At 41.4% G+C, this 13,911-nt stretch overlaps 3 protein-coding genes across 3 annotated transcripts in view; 1 reads left to right on the top strand and 2 right to left on the bottom strand.

The window, feature by feature from the left end:
* serinc4 (serine incorporator 4) overlaps positions 1-3,931 on the bottom strand; it is a 31,031-nt gene extending 27,100 nt beyond the window's left edge. The window contains exon 1 of the mRNA XM_082515748.1: positions 3,714-3,931. Coding sequence (XP_082371874.1) covers positions 3,714-3,740 — 27 coding nt within the window. The 5' untranslated portion in view covers positions 3,741-3,931. The remainder of the gene's footprint in view (positions 1-3,713) is intronic.
* Positions 3,932-5,181: 1,250 nt separating this feature from the next.
* Positions 5,182-7,989, top strand: hypk (huntingtin interacting protein K). The gene is made up of 4 exons (XM_082518330.1): positions 5,182-5,391; positions 6,620-6,675; positions 6,779-6,830; positions 7,764-7,989. The coding sequence occupies exons 1-4, from the start codon at positions 5,230-5,232 to the stop codon at positions 7,857-7,859; spliced, it is 366 nt and encodes a 121-aa protein (XP_082374456.1). The 5' UTR covers positions 5,182-5,229; the 3' UTR covers positions 7,860-7,989.
* Positions 7,987-13,176, bottom strand: mfap1 (microfibril associated protein 1). Its single transcript, XM_082516192.1, has 8 exons — positions 12,982-13,176; positions 11,441-11,657; positions 11,209-11,347; positions 10,929-11,116; positions 10,210-10,479; positions 9,962-10,121; positions 9,104-9,193; positions 7,987-8,523 (listed from the first exon to the last, which is right to left on the bottom strand). Exons 1-8 carry the CDS (start codon positions 13,061-13,063, stop codon positions 8,344-8,346), a joined length of 1,326 nt encoding a protein of 441 aa, XP_082372318.1. The 5' UTR covers positions 13,064-13,176; the 3' UTR covers positions 7,987-8,343.
* Positions 13,177-13,911: the final 735 nt, after the last annotated feature.

Genomic DNA, 13,911 nt, shown 5'->3' with positions numbered 1-13,911 from the left:
GCATTGCACAAAATCCACAGCACAATGAGATTGGGCATGTTTAATCCAGATTTGGAAAATTAAACAATTATCCTGTGTGACTTCTGGAAGCTTGACTCGCAGTTTTCTCCGAGACCTGGGCCAAGTCTGAGAGAGAGAGGCCCACATCCGTAATCCCAACGAGTTTTCGTGATTGCACTACGACCCAGAAACGTTAAAGCAGGACGCGCTGGACGGCTTTCTGCCGTTGATGGGTCAACAACGGTATCGGTACATGTGCTTAATGATAAACAGGCCAATGGATTTGGAAGGCCTCTAATGGGAGAGTAATAAGGTATTAGGCAAAAATGAACAAAAGACAATATATTTATTATTAAGTTACCCAGACAGTGTGTGTGTGATGTTGGGATGGACTGCTCAGCAATCATTTAAAGGACTTACAGCTCCACAATCCAAGCTGCTGCACTCTGCAGCTCCATGAACTGTTAGTATTTTTCTTTGTGCTTTTATTTGATGAGTTTCTGTGTAAAATGATATCAAATATCGAATATCGCATGATAAAAGCCGATTATGCTCGTGGGGGGAAACCATACCCTGCAAGTTCAGCTTTCCCATTGCAAAGCTGCTACACTCCTCGTCGCCAGCTCTGTTCTACAATCTGACATTTGTGAAAACAGTCCATGAATTCCTCAAAGGGACAAAGCTGGTCAGTACTGAGGTGTAAAAGCTACTTGGAGCTGGATATGTGCTAAAACACTCTTCTGTGTTGCACAGCGGCAGGGAAACGAGACGACGGCAGCGGCTGAAAAGCGCTGAGTGCATGAGGAGAGAGTCAGATTAGATCTGGGTTAGTGTGCAGGGTGGCGCACTGGGATAATCCCATCGCTGTTCCAGCCCTCCTCTCAGACAGGATGACCTTCACCAGCGCAGGCACAGCATTATTGCAGCCTGTTACTCTATCTGAGTGAAACCTTCTACTGAAGCTGCAGAGATTCTCCAATGTGCAGCATGTTTAGGAAATAATACACAGCAGTCTGTGCTCCCGTATGGAGACAAAAACCCAACATGTTTAGCTACAAGTTTACTTAGTTACTGCTGTGTCTGATAGATTACATGATGAAGGCCAAGTGTCCTCAGGACCCGTGGGATTTAGAGCCCCTGCTTCAGTAAACAGCCATCTGAGTACAATGCATTACAAAAACATCCAACTGTAAAAGATCACTTTGTTATTTGCAGATATATTAAACTGTCTGTTCACTGTTATGCTGATGCAAAGCAAAAGCAGAGAGTCACAATGCTGTCGTGTTCAGCTGCTTTAATGAGTTGTTCTTGGTACTGAACCTCTGTGAATGTACGCTGGAAAAAAGCAGCTTGTGCCAGGATCGTGTAGCCTCTGGAGAGGAGACACAGTCCTACCAGATTTACCTTCATGGGACTGAGCAATAAAGAAGAAGTTGAGTAAGAGGGAACATCAGAGGTTAACCTGGTTCAGGCTTGGATTTACAAAGCCAGTCAATGAAGACTCTTCCAGAATCTCTTCCAGTTGTAGGATTATCAGTGTGAGGCTCATGGAGACACACGGAGCTCTGTGAACATGGTGAACATGCTGACCACAGCCAGCATTACCAAGAACAAGCTCACTGCCACATATTCATTCACAGCGATTTCACAGAAAAGTACTTTTTTAACAATATACTTGAAAAAACTAGCTGACCTAAGATGCTTTGATAATGTCTATCCCTGTATATAATACATTGTAAATAAATACAGATACACAAGACGATCAAAGAAATGTAAGATGACCAAAACGAGAAGAATAAACACTAAAGGACTGAAAGGTGATGCACGCTAGCTGTGAATGTACACAAAGACCAGGGGAGGAAACTGTGGAGGACTCAGGACACGACTGTGTTCTGCTGTCTCCCTGAGTGTGGGTGTCCCGCTCCCAGGATTCATAACCTTTCACCTGCATGCATGTTACAACTCAAAGTACTTTTATTCAAATCTATTTAGTAAAAAATCCAATAAAAATGACAGAAATGAACCAGATGATGTAACTTTGCATGTGTTTGATAACTCTCTCTTGAACCAGTAACCCACTTAGGAAAGGGATGCCAAATGCTGTCATTTTTCTGTAAAGCAAATTGACCCTGCCTTTGGGTATAAATAAAGTTACCTTGACCTTGACCTTGAGGAAGGCTTCTCCAGGCCACAAACGTCCACACTAACTTTAAGAACAAACATTGTTTGATGTCATTTCCTTAATTTCACTTTAGATTATCCCCTCCAACAAGTGTGGGTGTAAACCAGTTAGTCACTGTGACAAACACGTGTTGCTCTCAGCGCTCCGGTCGGCTGCGCAGGGTCCGGCATTCCTTGGGGCCCCTTTCACTCTTGGATAATTACTGCTGCCTTGTGGGAGAGGAGGAAGTGCCAGCGAGAACAAACAAAAGCAAATTAGAGGATGCAAATCCGTGCTTGAGTGAATGTGCTCGATCTATGGTTTCAATAGGCCTGTGCAATGACTGTTGGCTGAAATCCAAGCCTTGTTTTCATTTATCACAAAAAATTCAAAATTGATCCCTTTGTTATTATTTAGGAATCTTACAGACAAACCTGAGCGCTCTAAGCAGCGCTGGTCCTGGTGGGTAAATAAAAGCTGTGACTTTTTACCAGATTTTACAAACAATAGGAATGTTTCTTCCCATAGAGACACAATGTACCCATTCATAGCTCTGACAGAACGGCGTGTTCATACTCTGAAGGATTACACAGACGACAGATTATTACACACAGCATTTTTTCTACTGACAGCTTAACTTTGGGGAAAGTGCTGCTTTCATTGGTCTAACATCAAAATCTGATGCCATCCTTTTTATTCTAGCACAGGAACATTGTGTACATACACAGTGCTCAATAATTATGTTCCTGAAAGGTGGTTTCCAATATTTACATCAATTGCCCAGTACAATTGTTTGGCTCTGTAAGGGGGGGTCTCCTAAATAGAAGTACTTCTCACTGCCATCGCTCGGACTGACAACATGAACGTATACAGGCAAAGATGTATGAGGATCTAAATATGACATTACTTTGGACCTCTGACATCTTCTTCAAGGCCAAATAAGGTCACACTTTCATAACTATGATCTACTTTTACATTTCACATCTGCTTTTCTTTCAAGTTCACACAGAAATGATTTGATCTTTAAAGGAAGTTTCGTTAAGAGAAAGAGAATGAGCTGCTTAGTTAGCTAGAAATGTACTGTAGTACATAATAGACTTAAGTTATTCATGTCCAGTTATTAACAAACTAAACTAACCAATAACTTCATTGCTAATGTATTATACAAAATAAAATGGGAAATGACAAAAGCCTCCACTTTGCACTTGTTTTTACTGGAATACAAACTTCTTAAAGTACGTTTAAAAAGATCAAAGAAAATTAAACATATAAATATACAATAATATTTCCTGAAAAATAAATACTCAGAGAGTGAGCTGCCTCAGCGGCGGTCTGCACTCTCTGAGTATTTCTTGTTATATATATAAAAAATATATAATTACATAGAATCTGTTAGTCCCACTGGTTCTCAGCGCTGACTGACTGACAGTTAAGGGCAGCAGAGGTTGTATGCAACATTTTAATCCTTTTGGGAATCAGAGGAATTTCATTTCATTAGATGATTTCTATTCTTGTGTGTTTGTCAGGCTGTTTGCTTTCTGCAGAGTCTCACCTGTGGCCGAAGCCAGCGTCCTGTCATCACGTTCCTGAGGCCCTGGGTGATGAGATCTCCAAAACTGTCAAGCAGGCATCAGTCATAAAGCAGGATGAAGGGGTTGGTATGACGGGAACAATGTGTCTCCGGCCCCGGTGGCATCCCTCCAGCTGCTCGCGACCCGACGCACCTCCTGAAGGAGGAAACCACAGAGCACTGAGGTGGCTTTTCAGTCCCACTCGAGGCTGAAAGCACCAACAGGTTTCTCTTTCTTTTAATCTGATTACAGTGGTGGGTGGATTGGAAAAGCTCAAATACACAGAAGGGCTGGAAAAGTCTGGACACACAGGAAATCTGTTGCAGTGGTGGAAGAACAGGTAAACCTCTTAGAACAGACAGGAATAGAACAAAGAGGAGTACAGAGATTTAGTTATCCGGAGACAGACGGCACGTAATCCGGTTATTTGTTTTTGTCTCAAAAATAACAAGACAGTAAGTCATGCTATCCTTCCTCAAACATGTGGGTAGGTTTAAATATTAGTTTAGATCCAGAATTTTAAAAAATAAAATAAACAGACATTTCCTTCCCCAGCATCTCTGATGCATCAGACTGATCATCTGATCAACTGACTGTTGTTGGTTTACTGGAGCCTTCCACAAACTGTTGTTTATGCTCTCTGCTGTTATCACTGTAACACATTTCTCTGCTCAGTGTCACAGGGGACCACACTGGATTTAATCGTTGTGCTGTATTTTGGATATATGGATCATCTGACTGATCATAAATATTGATCAGACTGACGACAAATTCCTTTTTCTTAAAAAAAAAATACAATAGAATAAATCTGGTGTCCTGTAAGACATAGTCATGGTGACCAAACGCTTACCTAAATTATGGATACACATATCCATTACAAGGTTGAGCAACATTGCAGAATCATATTTGACTACATGAATTATTCTCTTCCCCTCTGCTGTTGGACACATGAACAATAAACGTACGACTGTTCCCACCACTAACACATGACCCTACGCTGTGTTCACTGCATCATTCCATGTTTTGGCACTGATCACCACCTGCACTCATGTATATATCTTTCTACGTAGCACTTTTAATTCTTATTCTTACTTTTATTTTTTCATGTCTATTTAAGCGCAATTTATGACAGTATGTTTGCACTGAAGCACCGCAGCAATTTCCTAATGTTGTAAACCTGCTCAACATTTGGCATTAAAACCCTTTCTGATTCTGATTCTGATGAAATAAAGATATAGTATCTACGGACAAATATGAATGAGTTCTTCCTCACAAACAAGTCTCATGCAGTATTTTTAAACTGAACACTTTCATTTTTGTTGTTTGTATCTCATGATTTAATTAATTTTGTTGAGTTTTTTGTTATTGCTATTTTTAAAGAACTTTTTGTTTCAAGGGAGCTGGAATTTTATTTTTTAAAGCTTTCCGGTTCTACCTCGTATTCCATCCGATAGTTCTAGGAACCGTCCTCTTTGTTCCGGCGTTACTCGAGCAAACATGGCGGCGGAAGGAGATGTCGATTTGGACTTGGAAGCCGAGGAAAACTGCACCGGGAAGCCGGCAGAGAAGCCTCGGAAACATGACAGCGGGGCCGCTGATTTGGAGAGAGTGACAGACTACGCGGAGGAGAAGGAAATCTCCAGCTCTGATTTAGAAACGGTGAGAGCAGCGGGCTAACGTTAGCACCGGAAACATGCGGTCCGTGCTGCCGTTTCCCGCACAGCATCACTGACACAGAACCAAGTCTAGTGTGTTTGGTGTGTAGCTTGTGTTTTATACACACTTGATCTGCACGAGTTTTGCCTGTTTTCATGCTAGTAGCTAACGTTTGCGCAATTATGTAACGTGAGTGATAAACTCGGTAACTAATTGCTTCGTGGCTCGCCAGGTAAATCCGCACACCGGTTTTCTTTAAAACAAGTAAAATATGTTTTTTTTTGAAAAGACACGACAGCCTCACAGCTGAGACAGAGCATGCTGCACATAGAAGAGCAGCGTTATAGAGAGCGCACATGTCCTGTCAGGCTTCTGTTTTTAAATGTCTCTCATTAGCTCCGGTATGAAAAACGAAAACCTTTCAAACGTTAGGGACGTAATCACAATCCCCCAACGTTGATTCTGTCCATCTGCACGTGGGAGAAACGTTTTGTCACTCATCCAGGTAACTTCCTCATTCTCAGCTGACTGCAGGTTTCAACCTTTTGGGGATTTCCTTCCCTGGATGATTGAGCGACGTAATCACAACTTTAAAGTAATTGCTCTCCCATTATGAGGCACATCTAGTAATCAAATAGGGTTTACCTCACTGATGCCTGCATCAGAAAATAGTAAAATGCTGCCTGACATCATTTTCCAAGCCCACTCCACCGCAGCGCCTCCTGAAGACCTTCAGGTTATATTTCGACCTAAAGGAAAAAATTAACTACTGCACACTAACTCACGATATGATAGAGCAGCACGGAGTGAGACCAGAGAAGTATTTCAGTTTTTCTCACCTTGAAACCTTGTTTCTTGACAAAATACCAATAATTAACGCCTTTTGGATAAATGCACATTTTAATATTCATTCGTAAACATTGCGTGTGGCACACACAAATATTTGTGGTGCTTCCTAATGAGTGGTGACGTGACTAGATTATTCCCATCATTTGTGCGACCGTCTGTTGGTGTTTGAGTCATGAAATGTGTACGCACTGTACACTTTGAGTTGTGAGCAGGACTTTATTTACTTGTAACATTTACTATTTAAAAAAAAAAATCATTAATTTGTGAGACCAAATGCTTGGACGTGTAGAACAGAGATTGTCTGGGTTGCGACATTCTTCATGTTTGACACATAGGAAGGTGAAAACCATATAAATGCTATAAACAGAGTTTCCTGTCACAGGCCATGTCAGTGATTGGCGACAGAAGGTCGCGGGAACAGAAAGCCAAGCAGGAGAGGTAAGAGCAGCTTCATCTGTAACTGAAGTGTTGGCTCCTTGTTGCCTCAGTCACTGTAAAAGACCCAGGAGAGTCCCGATGTTTTATTTATTCCTGCTTTCAGAGAAAAGGAGTTGGCCAAAGTCACCATCAAGAGAGAGGACGTAGAGCTAATTGTAAGTTGTTGTTTTTAATTATTATATTATTTATTTTACTCTTTTTGTGTATTAATCCATTTAGCTGTTATACAACCACACAAATGCTGGTTCACTACATGGTCTAAAGCATAGGTGTCAAACTCTGGCCCGCAGCCTAATTACATTTGGCCCGCGAAGTCATACCAAATTACTATTAGAGCTGGCCTACTGGTATTATACAGCTAATATATATATTGTTTAGTATTAAGCTTTGCTTGTTCCAAATTCAGTTTTTCAGCAAAACTTGTTTGAGTCCATAAGAAAAGATTCATTTTTATATCTGGAGGAAGTTTTTTAAAAAAAATAAATATTAATGTTAGCCCGCGACTTTGTTCCAGTTTTGAATTTTGGCCCACTGTGTATTTGAGTTTGACACCCCTGATCTAAAGTATGTGGACACTAACGCTGTGTGACCCAAACCCAAAAAGTTGATTCTGTTTTTTAGTTGTGGTGAAAATGATAAATATGAGCATCTTGGACCAGAATCAAAAACACTTCTATTGATAATTGACAAAAATCTGATCTCAGCGATCTGAAAGTAGCAGAATTCCTAAAAGCTTCACTTGAAACGATTAGAACTGGAATTCCTTTCCTTTGATTTCCCAGGTGATCGCAGCGTATGAGCCTAGCTCTACAGTGGAGTAGTTCCTTCACACAGTCACTACATGTGTGCACATATGACTTATATTACCTTATTAAGTCCCGACTATTATTGTAAATTGGTGATCTAAAAATAAAATTCAAGTTGGACCAGTGCTGTCTAACGTTTGTTGATTGGAGCGTTGGTAATGGAAACTATCAAATATTAAACCTACGTTTTAAATTACATCAGTGTGTTACAGAAGGAATCGTCCTGAGCCAAACTGTAGTTTTTATAAAACCAGTTGTCTTTACGCTTCTTTTGGTGTCCAGATGTCTGAGATGGAGATTTCGAGGGCCGTGGCTGAGCGCAGTCTGAGGGAACACATGGGAAACGTGGTGGAAGCTCTGGTGGCTCTGACCAACTGAACAAACATGACTGACACTGGACTGCTTCATTAGGCTCATCGGTCACGCTGGGTGGTTAAACTGTCGTGGTGTCACCTTGACAGTTGTTTTTGTGTTTTTGTTTTTTAAATAAAAGTTGACATTTGGCTTCTTTCATGTCCATTTATGAAAAAAGAAAACACACTGCTTTATTGAAATAGTCATCAAACATCAGTAAACAACACCGAGGAAAAAGGAACGAGTCAGTGGGAGACTGTGTGTACTAAATGTTGAATTTACAAAATTACATAAGCCATCGTCCAATGACATAGAAACCTCTTTTTGATGGTTTTACAGCTGAAATCCCACCAGCTGCATCTCCTGTAGATTTCATGGAGCCAGCAGTCCATCTGCTGATTTCCTTCCACGTCACAGTCCAGAAAAACAGACCATCAGGCTGCAGCTCAGTCTCTCAAAGTCTTTACAGCTGCACCGTGGGCCTGCTCATATCCTCTTCGTGTGCATCTTAAGTCTTCCTCTTCTTCACGGTGGGCCGGTCAAACACGTCCCTCACGCCTGCTGCCTTCTGCTTGAAGAACTTGGTGTTCTGAGCGCTCTCTTGAGCCCAGGCAGAGTCGAACGACGTGGTGTCCTGGTCCACCAGGTGGGTGTACTTTGTGCGTCCAGACCGACCAAAGTTTTTCACCTTTGCAGGAAACACAAACCAGAAAAGATCAGAGAGCCCCGTGATTGAAGAGAAAAAGAAACTCTTTTTTTCTATTGCCTGAATAAGATGCACTGTTATTGTCTCTACTGCTCTGTGCAGCACAAGAGGTTCTCTCAGCTGTCAGCACATGTGAGAAGAAGTCAGTGGAAACAGCAGCAGGTCAAAGACAACTGTTTAGTCATTAAAGCTTCAAAACAAGTACTGATTTATGAAAACGCACAAATAAACAGATGCAGATTAACAATAAATATCTGCAAGTGCACCAAGTAAGCAGGTCCAAGCTAGCTGGAGTGCCGAAACACCCGCAGCACACAAGGACATTTAATTTCACAACATAGCCGTCCAAATGTCTTCAGAACAACAAGACACAAATGTAAAAACATGGTTAAGTGTTTACATCCTCCTCTCCAAGGTTCCAACTAGATCTCCTGAGAAACAGCACAAACACCTGAAAACCATTTAAACTTATTTTTCCATATGAACACAACGCTGTTATAACAATGTTCAGTGAAACAGTCCAGGCTACGATGAAGATGAGGAAAAAGCAAACGCCACTGACCTGCATAACTTTGGGTAGGATGGTTTTGTTGAAGTGATCCTCCAGAGTAGGTGCACTGAAATCTCTCTTGTACACGTCCTCCTCCTCGTCCTGCAAAAGAAAAACATCCTGACACTTAGACTTATCGCTGACATCATCAGCTAATATCCTGCAGCTTGGATCAATGTTCCAGGGATGAGCCAGAAGGTCAGAGATGTTACGACTATAAAAGCGTTTTGGTGTAAAAAAAAAAGTCAGGACATTTTAAAAAGCTCACTGATACAAGAGTTTGCTGTTGAGGACAAAACAGTACAGGCCTGGTGGTTGTTTAAAGTTCACATCCACAAGGATTACATGCATCTCCTGCACTGTGTGCGGTGCATATATCCTGCTTTTTTTCAGACAGTACCACCAGCCCACTGAAGCTCAGCATCCCTGTGTGCACGCACATAACATACACAAAATATCCAACATGTACTCAACTTTACTGAAAATCATTTTATCATCTGTCTCTGGTTGATTAAACTAAACTACAGTCACCTGACCTTTGGCACACAAATCCAAATTAATTCATTTCTAGGTGAACTAACTCGGCTTCACTCAACTACATGCAGGTAAATGCACAGAAAGTATTTGGTGCAAAGAGATCCTCCTCAAATAGTTTGATTAAAAAATACAAGAAAAGGGGGCTGGAAATCAAGAAATTCATTCAAAGGTAAGTCATATAATGAGAAATTAAAGTATTATTGCTTTGCTACATGTAACAAATGTTTTAGGTTCTTAGGAGAAACTCAGCAGAAAAGCCCTGGGTCAAGCTGGGACATTTGGGGGAAGCTCAGTTAGATGGTGCAGCTAGACTGAAGCACTGTGGTGACTCACCATGAAGAAGGCTCCTCTGTGGTAGTACTTCTGGAGGAACTTGTATTTGCCTTTGGTGGCTTTGTTGGTGACGACCTTGCCGTTGTTGCGCAGCTCGGCCCTACGCTCCTCCTCAGTCAAGCTGTGGAATCTCTCGATTTCAGACTTCTCCTTCTCGAAGCTGAGAACAAACAACACTCATGATCTCTTCTCTGGATGTTCCTTTATCACAAATTTATTTTCAGTCACTCAAACTGGTGTTTACTTACGCTTCTCGTGCCTCTCTGTCCCTTTTGATGCGCTTCAGCTCTCTGACCTTCCAGGCTTCGTATTCCTCCTCCTCGTTCTCTCCATCGGTGTCCAGAGCGTCCAGAGCAGCCAGCGTGCGCCGGTTCTCCTCAAACTCCTTCTTGGCCTCTTCCTCCACGATCTTGAGGGTATAGCGCCGTCGCTCCTCCGCCTGCCTCTTCGCTTCGGCCTCCAACTCTCTCTGCCTCTGCTCCTCAGCTTCACGCTCTGCCACTGTGACTCTCTCTTTTCTGTGGAGAAAACAGTTCATGTGCTCATTAATGTTAAGGGCCTGGTATTCAGGCCGGTGTTGTTGTGATCTGCTTCCATCTAAAACACAAAGCGCACTGCAGCTTTAACAGGAATAAAGTGTTCAGGAGTTACTTTGACAGAAACGTTCTGCTCTGCTCGAGCTCTTTCCAAACACATTTTTGAGTGTGAACAGCTCCAGACTGTACTGTATGTTTCCAAATGACATGACTGTTCTGGATAAATGAGACACAGCACACTTGATAAAAGACTCATCATTCACTCATGTTTTCTCCATGCTGTTAATTTTCGTTCCTTCAGTAATGCAAGCAGACACTTCTTGTGTGTCTTGATCTGTCAACATTCTGCACAGAAAACTGACCGTCGCATGTCTGCGACTGATAAATACGGTCTTTGGATTTACGTTGTTCTACAAACTTTCATCTCGTACTTGCGGATGAAGACAGGTTTGAGCCGCGGCTCTGCTTCGTCCTCGCTGTCGGTGTATTCCTCGTATTCAGACTCCATCTCCGACTCGTCTCCTGATTTCCCCTCTTCCTCCACCTCCATGACCTCCATCTCTTCATTCTTTCTATCCAAGGCTCGCTGACGCATCATTGCTCGCCTCCTCTCGATTTCCTGTAAGTGACCAGAAGAAAAGAAACATATCTTAGTACAAACAGGTGAAGAAAAAAAAAAAAAAAAACTGACAAATTTAAGCTTTGAGGCACCTCATCATCCACTTCTTCTTCCTCCTCCTCTTCATCTTCACTGCTCTCCTCTCGCTGTGGGTGCCACGTGCCTTCATCAGAGTCTTCGCTGCTCTCAACCACAACTTCAGGCTCTGCTATCTGTCTGTGTCTTGCAAGCCTGAGGACAAACAGGCACAAATCATGTTCACGTCAGCTTTCCAACACGATCGTTTTGGTGAACTTGAATCAGATTGTAAACGCTGGGCGCCACCTCTCTTCCACATCCTCAGAGACACGGTTTAGCAAACGCCTGAGACGTGGATCAGAGACGTCCTCCTCCTCCAGCTCCACCTCTGGCTCCATTTCTTTTCCCTTCTTCACAAACTGGAAGTCTTCTTCTTCTTCATCAGACGACTCCATCGGCGCGTAGTCAGGGCGTTTACCCGACACATACCTTTTCACCTTCACCTTCTCCATGGAGAGTTCACCTGGCACACAGAGACACACAATCCTCTTAATCACACTTGAACCTACGTAAAGTTTTCCGATTAGGAATACCAGCTCAGCAGAACCACAAATAATACCAACTTTGCAGTTTCTCATTTTAATGTTTAGCTAAGACCAAGTCATAAATATCATCATTTATTACTGCTAAATAAATCTTTACATGACAAACTGATCACCAGAAGACTGCGCGACATATAGATTTAATACCTTTCTCACAGGACATGCAAATCATAAAAAGTCATCTTAAAAGTACCTAAACCTGAATTGATTTAATATTATACAATACTGGTAACCCCAAATGAATGATTACACAGTTTGTTTTTCAGTTATTATTTAAGTCACTTCTAATATCCAATTTCTTTGTATGTAGCAAATCTAGTAAAAACCTTTAAAAAAATACTTTTATTAATCAATGAATCCACTGACATGAAGCATAATTTTAATTCAGAACAATTTTCTTCTTCTGCTAAGTAAGAAATAAATCCACCTTTTCTTAAGCACACGTGACATCAAACTGAGTGTATTTACATGTATATATTAGTGCTATTTCTTACATTTGTAAACTCTGCAACATATTGTATTATTTAATTAGTTTAGTCTGTTGCTGTCTTGGAGCAACTGTAACCCACATAATTTCCTTGGGGAGTAATAAAGTATTCTGATTCCGACTTTGGGGTCACTGGTCTTTAAGTAACTGCAATGCCTGACAGTGCTGGTGTCTGTGTATTTACGTCCTCACTGGCTTCAGGCCGCTCGCAACACGCTGATGCGGACAGTTTTTTCTACTCTTGACTCTGTATTATGTCACACAGAGGAAATATCCCCAACTGGGTCATGTCACCTGCTCTAAAAACCTTCTGTTTAGGAAGACCAGCCAATGAAAACCTTTGGCTTAAAGACGGAGCTCGTTTAACACGGAGTGGACTGAGAGTTAATCTGAAGTGTAAATCGTGCAAACCACAAACTGAGGCACCCCGCAATAAAAACGTGGCTCTTTTTTAATGCAACTCCACTCTGAGGCCGCAGGTAGTGCAGGATCCCATCAGGTTTATTGAGACCCGTTATCCAACTACAACACTACAGATATGTAGACGAAGATAATTTTGTAACATGTTCCGTCAATTCTTAAATTGTTACAGCCAGGACACTAATGTTATTAAATTAAGTAAAAAAAAAGAAGAAGAAAGTACAGTCCAATTTTTTCCAGCATATATCTTCGTACATAAATTTACTATCAGCTTTGCTACTCCAGCTAACTAGCTTAGCACGCAGCTAACACCCTGCTTGCTAACCGCACAAGCTCACCTTTTTCATTCCGGACCGGCACGGCTCCGGCCGTGGACTGGATCGGTGGAAGCTTCATGTTTAGGGCTTCGCGACTAGACATGACCGCCCGGTCGACGATATGCAACCGTACAAAGATTAAAAAATGAGTATTTCACTTTAACAAAACGAATTCCTCGTCGTCGCTCAAATCAAACGGAAGTTCGACACAGTCGGCGAACGGACAGGAAGTAAATTTGCTCCGACAGTTCTTCCGCCGGTAAGCGGTGACTGTGTACATTTCACTTTAATACAGAAGATAGGAAGTATTTGGTTTACACAGGAAATATGTTTCCGAAAAACGAAAAGTTAACTTTCTAAAACAGGGAAGGGTGAAAGTGAATGTTAATATTCTGAAACGTTTTAGTGTAACATCGCCCTCTGCAGGCTGCTGAGCTAAACACATTCATTCTTTTTATACGAATATATCAAATTATTGTTTTCTTGGTTAAAAAGTAGAATAATTTCAAATAATCCCATGTTTTAAATGTGGACATGTAACATGTAAAGGAGTCACTAAAACTCTTAAATCATCTTTAATGAAGTAGAGTTATCAGGTCGCTTCAAGAGAAAAAATGCAAATGACCTACATCTCCTTGTTGTTTTATATTAGCTTATTTATTTTCTGTTAAAGAAAATTACTGAGCATCCTGGCTTTCTTCAATGGATTCAAATATAACCAATAACATGTATAGTGAAAAACACTTTGTGCCAAATTGTTTGCTTTGTGTAATGCAGTCCTGCAAATGTGTGTTATATCTAAATAGGCTTTTTTTTTCTTTTTTTTTTTTTAAACGCACCATCACAGTCCACAAGCTACAATTACCAAATGGGGAGTAGTATCTTTTACTTTTTCACTATTACTAAACACCACAACATCAGACACTCGGGGATTCAACTAGCCTGCAAAAA

Source organism: Aulonocara stuartgranti (assembly GCF_965226115.1).
Source record: "Aulonocara stuartgranti genome assembly, chromosome: 1".
In the NCBI taxonomy this organism is placed as follows: domain Eukaryota; kingdom Metazoa; phylum Chordata; class Actinopteri; order Cichliformes; family Cichlidae; genus Aulonocara; species Aulonocara stuartgranti.
The sequence above is the reverse complement of the archived record's forward strand: the minus strand, read 5'-3'. Positions and strand labels throughout refer to the sequence as shown.

Excerpts from the sequence above, each read along its gene's own strand:
- hypk (XM_082518330.1), top strand. The coding sequence starts at position 5,230 with ATGGCGGCGGAAGGAGATGTCGATTTGGACTTGGAAGCCGAGGAAAAC. Across the intron at positions 5,392-6,619 it reads CCAGCTCTGATTTAGAAACG|GCCATGTCAGTGATTGGCGA; the intron begins GTGAGAGCAGCG and ends TTCCTGTCACAG. Across the intron at positions 6,676-6,778 it reads CAGAAAGCCAAGCAGGAGAG|AGAAAAGGAGTTGGCCAAAG; the intron begins GTAAGAGCAGCT and ends TCCTGCTTTCAG.
- mfap1 (XM_082516192.1), bottom strand. The coding sequence starts at position 13,063 with ATGTCTAGTCGCGAAGCCCTAAACATGAAGCTTCCACCGATCCAGTCC. Across the intron at positions 11,117-11,208 it reads AAGAAGAAGTGGATGATGAG|GAAATCGAGAGGAGGCGAGC; the intron begins GTGCCTCAAAGC and ends GGTCACTTACAG. Across the intron at positions 10,122-10,209 it reads GACAGAGAGGCACGAGAAGC|CTTCGAGAAGGAGAAGTCTG; the intron begins GTAAGTAAACAC and ends GTTTGTTCTCAG.